This window comes from Cibotium barometz, chromosome 63, assembly GCF_041138505.1.
Source record: "Cibotium barometz isolate CiBa-2024 chromosome 63, ASM4113850v1, whole genome shotgun sequence".
Lineage (NCBI taxonomy): Eukaryota > Viridiplantae > Streptophyta > Polypodiopsida > Cyatheales > Cibotiaceae > Cibotium > Cibotium barometz.
Window position 1 is genome coordinate 10,971,696 of NC_141108.1, and position 10,403 is coordinate 10,982,098.

The window sequence follows — 10,403 nt, forward strand, 5'->3', positions numbered from 1 at the left end:
AGGTACTACGACATCCCCACTAACGTCATCAGTGCCCAATAGTGGGTGTAGAACTCTGTATCAAGATATGCTCTCGCGCACGCACTCCACACACACCTCCCCTCTAACCTACTCTCTACAATGTGCCACACAACTGTTCAGCAGAACCTAATTCCAAGTCCTATGCTTTGCTGCAGTTCAGTAGCTTCACAACTGTAACCTACTCTCTACGATACAATGTAACCAACCAGACTCATTTTTTGCCTGCATTTAAAATCCTCTTCATGTCCGAAGTTTCAGAAAACTTGTGAACAGAAAACTTGTGAATAGGTCATGTCCTGTACAAGAAGTTAATCGTTCGCATTCTCATCAGCCGCATTATCATGCTGTGGTGAAAACCTGGTTTCAAGGGGATTTACACCATTTAAAACAAGTTCTTAATGTTTCACGCACAATGCCAGGTAAGAAAAACCAAAGTTGGCACATGAGACTTGAGCTTAAAACCACAAGGAAAATGAGGACGACGGTGCGATGGAGTCTTTCATTGGCCCCCCATCTCGGGCTTCACCTGTATGTGAAAAGTTCCTATCCAATGCCACTTATTTTACAAATCCAACAAAAAACCCAATAACTTCAGGCCATGCTAAAATAAGAATTAAGCTGTGATGCACAATTTCTAGGTAACATTCAATTTTAGCCTTTTAACAACTCCAAAAAGTCTCATGATTACCAGCCTTACAAAGCATTACTATTGCAAAACTCTTGCTTTGAAAGCCTTTAGTACAAAAACCAAATTGCACTGTAGGATTCTTTGCAATGAAAAACAAACTTCTCTAAACTCCGACTCCACACTTCACGCTAATCCTCTCCGAAAGTTGTCTTTTTACCTACTCGAACAGAACAGTGAGTTTAGTTAATGAGCCCTCTCTCTCTCTCTCTCTCTCTCTCTCCACACATACGGGAGCTCTGTCATTGTTTGCAGGTTTTCAGAAGCAAGCAAACAAGCTTGCTCCTCTCTCCCTCTCCCTCTCCCTCTCCCTCTCCCTCTCCCTCCCACCCACACAAATAGGAGATCTGTCATTGTTTGCAGGTTTTCAGAAGCAAGCAAACAAGCTTGCTCCTCACCCTCACCCTCACCCTCACCCTCACCCTCACAAATAGGAGCTCTGTCATTGTTTGCAGGTCTTCAGAAGCAAGCAAACAAGCTTGCTCCTCTCTCCCTCTCCCTCCCACACACAAATAGGAGTTCCGTCATTGTTTGCAGGTTTTCAGAAGCAAGCACTCAAGCTCTCTCTCTCTCTCTCTCTCTCTCTCTCTCGGGTACTTTCATTTCATTTTAGTACCCATGGTGATGTATTCCATGGACATGATGTAAACTTTTTGGTCTCGTAGGTCATTTTGGCCATTTGTAAACATAAATATAACTTTCTTTCTCTGTGTGTGAGTGACCATGTGTCTGTCCAGGAGATAAAACATACCTGTTCCAGAAAGGCTGACTTTTTCTTTAGGAGTTCCAAAACCTCTTCCACCCCTTCCTCTTCCTCGACCTCCTCTACCTGTGCAGCATAGAAAGGTATGTCATGGATAAACTCTTTATTTGATGAAATTATCAATAGATTTTGCCAGCTTACCCCTATCCCCAAAATCACTCCTTCCTTGGCCACCACGACCTCCGCGGCCACCAAAGTCACCACCTCGTCCACGCCCACCACCGCTGCCTGGGGTAGGAGCCCCACCAGCTTCCTCAACCATCAAAGAGCGACCATTCAAATCAGATCCATTGTATTCAATTGCCTTTGAAAGGGCTTGTTTGTCCTCAAAATCAATGTAAGCAAACCTGCAAAGTTTTGAATGTTAGCTGTCTGCCTGCAAACATGCATGTTGCCATTATGCATGGATTTCTGATAAGTGTAGGGTTGAATCTATCAATTAGTTATGAGATGTTGCATAAACTAACCCTTTTATATTTCCGGTCTCCCAATCAGTTGGAATTCTTACTTTTTGCACACCACACTCACCAAAAAATTCAGTCAATGAATTGCGAATCTGCATCAACATAAGTCCTAGAAACATAAGTGAAAGACTAACCACAATAAGCTTTCCTGGCTGGGTACTGCCAGGTAGCAGGGCCGGGGTGGGGTAGGTTTTATAAAGGGGAGGGGAGGTATGTAAAACATGAATACATCAGGTGTGCAAAGATTGGCATACAGTATCTTCATCCTGAAACTTGTCAAAACCTCTCACATAGGCAGTTGCATTGGAGCTGAATCTCTGACTACCACCACCACTGCAAAAGGAAAACAGAATCAAATATTGACGTGCACCAAACCCTCTACAAGAATCTGACCAGTAGTATGGACTTCCATCTTAATCATGTTGTGTTTGACGCCGTATTTGTCTTGCAGTATCCACTGAAGAAGTAGTGGACGGCTCCACATTGGACATGTTGTACCGATTGAAGCCATCATACATTGATACATGGCATGCTTTGGCTAATGGCACTAAGCTGCTCACTTCAGTCGAAAGAATCTGACATCATCCTTGTAACATTTGTCTTCCCACCGCACTCGAAATCATCTCCTACTACTGCCTTTCTAGATTAGTCCAGTAGAGCTTTATTACAAAGCTTGTTCCAAGGCCCACATAAGTACAGCATGCAAACGTTACTGTGAAAACTTCGCTAATCAGTGTTCATGTGTCACAAATTTTATCACATGCACCAGGCCTGTACACTTGGAGCATGAATTGCTCATCTGAAGTTAATAGATAAGATACCTGACATCAAGAGAGCAGAGAGAGGCGCTTTATTTTCCTAAACCCAGGCCTTACACAATAAAGAGACCATAAGCAGCACCAGCTTCTCCCTCTTCACAACCCCTGAGTGTAGCTTCAAACAAACTTTCTGCACTTACGTTTCTCTTTCTGCGGCAGTAATAGTTTTTTTAAAACCAAGAGACTTTAGGACAGGGAGAAGAAGAAATGGATGAAGAGGGAAGCGCGATGGATTCAACAGTAGCATGGCTGAGATGGATACAACACAGATTACACACTAGTAGACTGCTTTTGGAGGAGTGTAAAAGCTTTGGAATCAAGCAGAGAGCCCTTGGGAAATTGTCGAAAAAAAGATAAGAGTAAATTAATGGTTAGGATGGTAGGTATATACCTGAAACCCCCACTGCTTGGTGGCTTGAAATCCCTTCTTCCTTCACTTGAAGGTGAAAAAACTCGTTCACGGGCCAGATCAACAAAAACATCCCGTCCAGCAAGATATTCTCCAGTCTTCTCGCAAGCCTGAATGCAGAGGTTAAGCACATTCATCAGAAACAAAGTCCCATTGGGACAAAAGCTGGTCATTTTAAAAGATATGCACTGGGGGGGGTAGGTGGGGGGGTGAGTGTGTGTGTGTGTGTGTGTGTGTGTGTGTGTGTCACATACATGTGTGTGCATATGTATAGAGATACAATAGAAGCTGAGCCTAAAATTGAAAGGTTTCTGATGAGCAAAGACCTTCTTTGCTGCCTCCTCAGATGTAAACTCTACATGGCCAAATCCACGAAATTGTCCTTCCGAACTCATCGCGAGCCGTACCTCATGTACTTCTCCTGCATCTTTAAAGAATTCTTTGCTGGCACACCAGCCAGTATGTTAATCTCCTAGCTTTAGTTCTCATAAAAAGAGCACATAATGCTGAGTGAAGAACCTACACAGAATCTTCATCAACACTCCAGGCTAGGTTCTTCACAAACACAGTCTTACTGCCACCTGCAGAACCTTGGGAAGTCTTTGTAGGCTTCATCCAAAGGCAGTAAAAAAAGACTGGGTGTCAGTATATCACATGATACGCTGAGTGTCCAAAGTAGCATAGCAAGGCCAATAAACTTACCTGTTTGCTTTGCTCCTTTTTCTCAGTTATCACTGTCTTAGTCTTGTCATCCTCATCCTCATCCTCATCTTCACTTCCTTCACTACTTTCAGCAGTCCCTTTGAGGGCAGGCTTTGCAGGCTGCAAGAAATGGCTCAGAATTATACATGAGCAGAGCATTGATAGAAAATAAAGCCATGCAGTTGGCTTTTCATTGCCTTAAAGAGCAGGATTGAGACATGAATAAATAAAGCAAAAACGCTGAAGAACCAGTATCCATAATATTCACTGTGATACAAACCTTGATCTTTGCCTTCTTTTTTTGAGGTTGTTCATCAGAGTCACTCTCATCAGAACTACCCTCCTCCTCGTCACTACTTTCCACCTTCTTTGCAGGAGGCTTTGCAGAAAGCTTCCCCACGTTTGTTGCTGGTTTAGTTTTCTGAGGTTCATCATCAGACTCGTCCTCATCACTGTCTTCCTCGTCATCACTGCTTTCCATCTTCTTGATGGGAAGCTTCTTCTCTACCTTCATTGTAGGCTGCATCACCAGATAAATGGAGTACCTTGACCTCATTTTCATGGTCTCAACAATGCCACTCAAGAAATAAGCAGATATTATCTAGCTTCCAAGATAGCACAAGAAATTTTAGGTGTCGCCCCTCTAAACTCCATCTTTCTACCTCTACCTTAAAAGCAGCAGTGAGAGGTCAAGCAGAAGTAAAACATTGCCTTTACCCTGGAGAGTTAATAAATTTCTATTCTAGCTCACAAACCAAACCGGCAAAATTGCCAATTTTTCACGAGTCATCAACAGCATGCAAAGCTTCAGACCAGCAACTCCATAGACAACAATCTAAGACATGCCCTCGCATGATCCACATGCTATATAGGAAAGAAGAAACTCTTTTGCCTCTTTATCAAGGACTCATCCGAGCTAGTTTCCTGCTTCTTACCGGTCACTTTTTTGGCATACAGCACAGGTCACAAAGACAAGTTTATTCATTTTTAAACCCACATCCTAACAGTTGAATAAGTTCAGGCAATGCAGCCAGTGAAAGGTTAAGCTTTACCTCTTCATCGTCGTCACTATCAGATGATTCATCGGAGCTGGTTTCTTGCTTTTTTGATATTGGTGCACTTGGCTTCACACGTACTGGTTTTGCTTGCTGCAATTCACAACAAAGAGCCAATGGCACCTCAGAGAATGCACATGTGAGTGCCTTGGGTAGAAACATTAACTTTAAGTACAGTACAAACAACACACATGCAGTTCGAATACCAAAAGGTTATGGTACATTGGGAGCATTGCACATGGTTAATGTATATAGAAGCATGCAGAACCCTAAGGGGCTCAGGTTGCTCAGTAAGGTACAAGACAAACTGGGCCTCATAAAGTTTGGTTCAAAGTTTTAGCATTCCATCTGGCATATGAATCCTTCCAATACAATATGCAAGGCGCAGTATAGATCAGCAGGATACAAGGCACTGAAATGAGCAGCTGCTGTCCTCTCCTACATGCAAGTGGTGCAGCATAAGCAACTGGCAGAATTAATCCCCATTTACCTCTACATCACTGTCATCAGAAGAGTCATCCTCAGAAGAACTATCCTGCTGGGCAGGCAGCTTTGCCTTGGAGGTAGCAGCAGCACCTCCAGGTTTTGAACCGGGTGCAATTGAAGGTTTTGCAGGCTGCAAAAGCTCAGCAGTCCACATGCAACCATCAGCTTTAGAAGAAGCTGCTTTGAAGCTGACTGCATATAAAAGAGGAGGACCCCTACAATAGAAGTGTTCTCACTTACTGCATCATCATCAGACGAATCGTCACTCTCAGAAGAGTCCTCTGAAGAACTCTCTAGCTGAGTAGCACCCTTCCCATTTTTTACACTGCCCCCTTTGACGGGCTGTATTTTAACAGTAGAAGCTGCCAGCTTCTTTACAGGCTGTCAAAAACAGATCACATAAATATCAGCCTCCAGCCACTATACCAACACAGCACATTACTGTAATAACACACAAGGCATTGAGGAAGGGCTTCTAGGTCACCTCTTCATCGCTATCTGAGGAGTCCTCCTCTGAAGAGCTTTCTGGTTTGACAGATTTCTTACCATTGTTAACATTGGCACCTTTGACTGGCTTAGACTTAGCTTTAGAAACTGTTTTTACCACAGGTTGGGCAGGCTGTAAAAATCAAATGACAAGGTTGATTGCTTAGATACAAATGTGCACCAATTCTGAGGGAGCATGACACTAACAACTCAATTACAAAGGAGACAATATGTCTAAGTAACTAAAAATGACATACAAGGCACAGCTGCCCACTCACCTCTTCATCACTATCAGAGTCATCCTCCTCTGAAGAACTGTCCTGCACAGTGGCTTTCTTACCATTCTTCACAGCTGCTGGCAATGGCTTAGCTTTCGATGCAGCACCTCCAGCTTTTGGCCCTTTCTTGACTGGAGTCTGTGAGAACCCCGTTGTACAGCCTTAGCCACATAAAAATTATAAAAAAACAAGAAAACGGTGCCACTGAAAATAAGTCAGTCTCCTTGCTACTAAAAGTACCTCTTCATCATCACTCTCAGAGGATGAATCATCTGAGCTCGACTCTTGCTTCTTTGATACTCGGGCACTCAGTTTTTTGGCAGGCTGCAAATAGAACCATATGGGTAAGACAGCCAGTTCCAATACTTTACACTACCTTGAGAGCCCAGGAGAAGCATGTACTCACCTGCTTGCTTTTCACTTTTTCTTCACTGTCATCCGAACTATCAGGTGCCTTAACCTTGACAAGCCCAGGCTTTAGGGGCTGTGCCTCCTGGAACACAATAGCACATGTAAGGAAGAGAAAATAAGGTCAAAGCCAATGCATTTCTCTTTGCTGCTTAGGGTTTGCAAAGCATACACAGGCTAAGCAATGTGAGCATATATGGGCTAGGCAACAGGCCAGTTTGGTTCCCGAAAGGGAGTACAAGACTGAGAAATGAAGATCACCTTTTCCTCTTCAGATTCAGAAGAGTCTTTTGAAGAAAGATGCTTCCTTTTTTTCACGACAGGATCTTTCTCGAAAATCTTTTGCTTCTTCGATGATTTGACCACCACATCCTCCTCCAAACCTCGTTTACCTAATGAAGAAAACAAAACTCCAATACTTCAAAATAGAACTCTGCTACGACAAAACAGAACAGATTTCAGATTTCAGTTTTTGCCTACCCTTCTTAGAAACTGCTGACACTATATTTGTCTGTGATGGGGCCTGTAACAACCAACATTGACTATAAGTTAACAACATAGTAATACAAACTTGGGCAAAAGAAAAGAACACAAAACAAAGCTAGCCAACCAGCAGAGGGAACTTTTGAGCACAGAAAATGCACAAAATTGCTGCACCATTCTGTCCAGGAACGGACGGGAAGATTAACTCTGAAATCTCACAGCTAACAGTAAACAATAAATGTGCTTACCTCGGTGGCTTGCTTCTTTGACTTCCCCATACCTGGAAGGAGAGAAAAAAAGGAAGAAGTCAATGCCAGATCCAATTACACCATATATTGATTTGAGAAAAAGCATTCATCGCATCATTAAGAAACATCATCGGCAGTACTGCGGGTCTCATCACTAAGGACCGTGAGGGGCGTCTGCAGCCTTGCACATCTTAGAAGGACATGGTCTGTTTCCAGTAAATATTGTATCCGAAGACTTAGGGCTTGCCACAGGCTCCCTCTCCTGTCAGCTATCTACAAATTTGATAATCTTCTTCTCCATTTCATCCCCCAAATGAGCGCTGAAAGTAAACCCTTACAAAACACCTGACCCTGATAAATCCTAGATAATAACTTAGTTGCCTAAGCTAAACCTCAAGAAACTAAAATGCGAACAGACGAGCTCAGACGAAGCACCAAAACGCCACGCCTGCACACCAATACATACTTAAATGAAACTACAAGGGTGGAAAACATTAGACTCACAGGTTTTCGGCGGGGAAGAAAGAGAGAGAGACAGAGACAGAGAGCGCGCGTCTCCCTTCCTGTCGAGCTTCGCCTTCACGGTCTCCTTTCCGTCGACCTTCACCTTTCAAGTATTTAGGGCTTTTCATGTAAGTTGGCCCTTCATATTTATTAGGGCTAAGATTTTTTTTTTCATATAGCCATATATTATGCTTTATGAGCAATTTATGAGTGCTATTTCATTTAATTACTAACCTTAGAAAAGATTAGGTTTAACTCAAGCTTAGAAAAGATTAGGTTTAACTCTAGCTTTATTGTTCCCAAAAAAAAAGATTAGGTTTACCTCTAGCTTTACCTTAGACAAAATGATCGTTCTATTATTAAAAGCTATGAACCTGAATGATGCGAGTTTTCAAGCACACACTACTACATGGGTGATGTTTTCTAAGTCTTTACATAGGGGTTGATTAGGGTTTGGGTATGTGTGGTTATGTTGGGGCTTTGGGTGATAAGCCCTTGGACCAAGACTTTGACATGATAGGGAAGCATGGGTCATGATTTTATTGGGGATAGAGAAGTTAAGCGAGCATGACCTAAGAACTTTGTTAATGCACTTAGGAGGGTTGCCTTAATGGATGAGAGTGTTACTTATGATAAAAACAAATTGCCGATATGCTACTTCTTCTTAAATCATTCTTCAAGGCATCATAATTCAGGTTCTAAGAGCATATGATGTTGCTCAAGAGGCTTTTTCTACCGGTCTTTTTTTTGTTGTCATTATTGTTGAAGGAGAACATCGTGTTTATTATATGGGATCTAGGGGTTCACAAGGTTGGGTTATGTGTCACTATTGAAGGATATGTTGTTATTTGGGTGGTCAAGTTGTGAGTCAAGGTAGAGGTAAACTAAATGCTCAATTATAATTGTTTGCTACTTATTAGATTGTTGTTTGTTGCTTAATTATAAAGATGACTTGTTTAGATAGCTAGAGCAAGAATTCTTTAAGACTTAAGTTGTTAGTGAAATATAATGCATGGATAAGCGTTTCTTTGTTATTCTCCTTGTTTATGTTACACGTGTAACTCAACTTTTAGCTAAGGCTTCTTTGTATTTTAATAAATTCTTCCTACATGCTTCTCCCTGAGATCCCTCCTTTGATGTCTCCAATGGGCTTGTGCATGATTGCCCCTTGGGTGAAGTTACTTGATCTTCCACCTTGGTTATGGTGTTCTCTTCATGAGTTAGGTAAATTCCTTGACATACACCCTTGAGTCATTCCTAAAGGCTCTGTCCCCACACTATCCTTCAACAAAGAAGTAGCCTAGTAGACAAAGCCACCAGTGATAGCAGCAACTCCACAAGAGGTGGTTTCATGAAAAAACAACGCCACAAAAGGGGCCATATCATAAATTGGTGAAGCAACTCTTCGATGAGAAAGCTCCTTGGGCAATCACATAAGAGCCAGTAATAGCTGTTTACAGATCTAAGAGAATAGAGAAGTAGAAGAGGACCTCCACTCACATTGTCAATATGGCCTTCGTGGCTAAGATAATGAAAGTAAAGGAGCTAGCCAGCTTAGAGGAAGCATTAGCAGATCCAACCTAGAGGGGGCCCATATGGGAAGAAAAGTTTAAAAGAAGAAGACCTCAAAGAGCACATAAAAATGCAATGTACGATCAGTTGTCAAGGGTAACGTAGCTGAGATAATGAAAGTATAGGAGCTAGAGCCACCTTAGAGGAAGCATTAGTAGATATGAACTAGAGGGGGCCCATATGGCCTTCGTGGTTGAGATAATGAAACTACAGGAGCTAACCAGCATAGAGGAAGCATTAGTAGATCCGAGCTAGAGGCAGCCCATATGGGAAGAAAAGTTCAAAAGAAGACCTCAAAGAGTACGTGAAAACGTAATGTACGATCAGTTGTCAAGGGTAACACGACCTCCCACTCAATCCAACTCTTCCCCGAGAAAAAACCCATTGACTATACAAACCTTCCAGAGAAACTCAAACAGTACCCCATAGAGAACGAGCAATTGAAACAAGCCTAAGAGCTTGTGTGGGAAGGTGCAATGAGAGGCCATCATGAGACCTCCATGAAACCTACTAGAAGAGAATAGGGCAACTCTCCACCCAGGGACCCTAGCCAACCAACTATAGCCACGGCAATCCACACTAATCCAAACTCCCCTGAACCACCCAACTCCCCCTAGTCCCACCCATTGTCTTAACATTACTCCCCCTAGTCCCACCCATTGTCTTAACATTACTCCCCCCTTTTGGAAGAGTTTTTGTCCTAAAAAACAAGGGTAGGATATCGGGTCTTGAGAGTACTGACATCCTCCGTGGTTGAACCTTCTTCCAGTCTATCCTTCCACTTAACTAGACATTGTTGTCTAATTCTATAACGAGTTTGCTTCTCTTTAAAATCCAAGATGCGCTCTAGCTCGTGGGGTAAAATCGGAGGCTCAATTAAATCTACAAGAACACATGTATCCACCACATTGGCATCTTCGCCTAGTCGTTTCCACAGATGACTAACATGAAAAACTGGGTGAACCTTGGAATGTTCTAGCAAAGCTAACTTGTGGGTGGGCAACTTCACCTACACGCTTAA

The 10,403-nt window shown here is 42.6% G+C and overlaps 1 protein-coding gene across 2 annotated transcripts; it reads right to left on the reverse strand.

Moving 5' to 3' along the window:
* Positions 1 to 494: 494 nt before the first annotated feature.
* On the reverse strand, positions 495 to 8,000 carry LOC147603674 (uncharacterized). Of its 2 annotated transcripts, XM_086795994.1 has the most exons (22): positions 7,811 to 7,955; positions 7,447 to 7,639; positions 7,307 to 7,338; positions 7,056 to 7,098; positions 6,837 to 6,967; positions 6,574 to 6,660; positions 6,408 to 6,491; positions 6,168 to 6,305; positions 5,888 to 6,022; positions 5,644 to 5,784; positions 5,408 to 5,533; positions 4,915 to 5,010; positions 4,143 to 4,382; positions 3,863 to 3,982; positions 3,684 to 3,769; positions 3,487 to 3,604; positions 3,143 to 3,270; positions 2,188 to 2,266; positions 1,937 to 2,025; positions 1,611 to 1,816; positions 1,458 to 1,535; positions 495 to 866 (listed from the first exon to the last, which is right to left on the reverse strand). In XM_086795994.1, exons 3-22 carry the CDS (start codon positions 7,334 to 7,336, stop codon positions 838 to 840), a joined length of 2,184 nt encoding a protein of 727 aa, XP_086652120.1. In that variant the 5' UTR covers positions 7,337 to 7,338; positions 7,447 to 7,639; positions 7,811 to 7,955; the 3' UTR covers positions 495 to 837. The 2 variants fall into 2 exon arrangements, with proteins under 2 accessions (XP_086652120.1, XP_086652119.1); XM_086795993.1 differs by lacking the exon at positions 7,447 to 7,639 and having other exon boundaries at positions 7,811 to 8,000.
* Positions 8,001 to 10,403: the final 2,403 nt, after the last annotated feature.

Excerpts from the sequence above, each read along its gene's own strand:
- LOC147603674 (XM_086795993.1), bottom strand. The coding sequence starts at position 7,336 with ATGGGGAAGTCAAAGAAGCAAGCCACCGAG. Across the intron at positions 5,785-5,887 it reads CCTCAGATAGCGATGAAGAG|CCTGTAAAGAAGCTGGCAGC; the intron begins GTGACCTAGAAG and ends TGTTTTTGACAG. Across the intron at positions 3,271-3,486 it reads CTGAGGAGGCAGCAAAGAAG|GCTTGCGAGAAGACTGGAGA; the intron begins GTCTTTGCTCAT and ends CTCTGCATTCAG.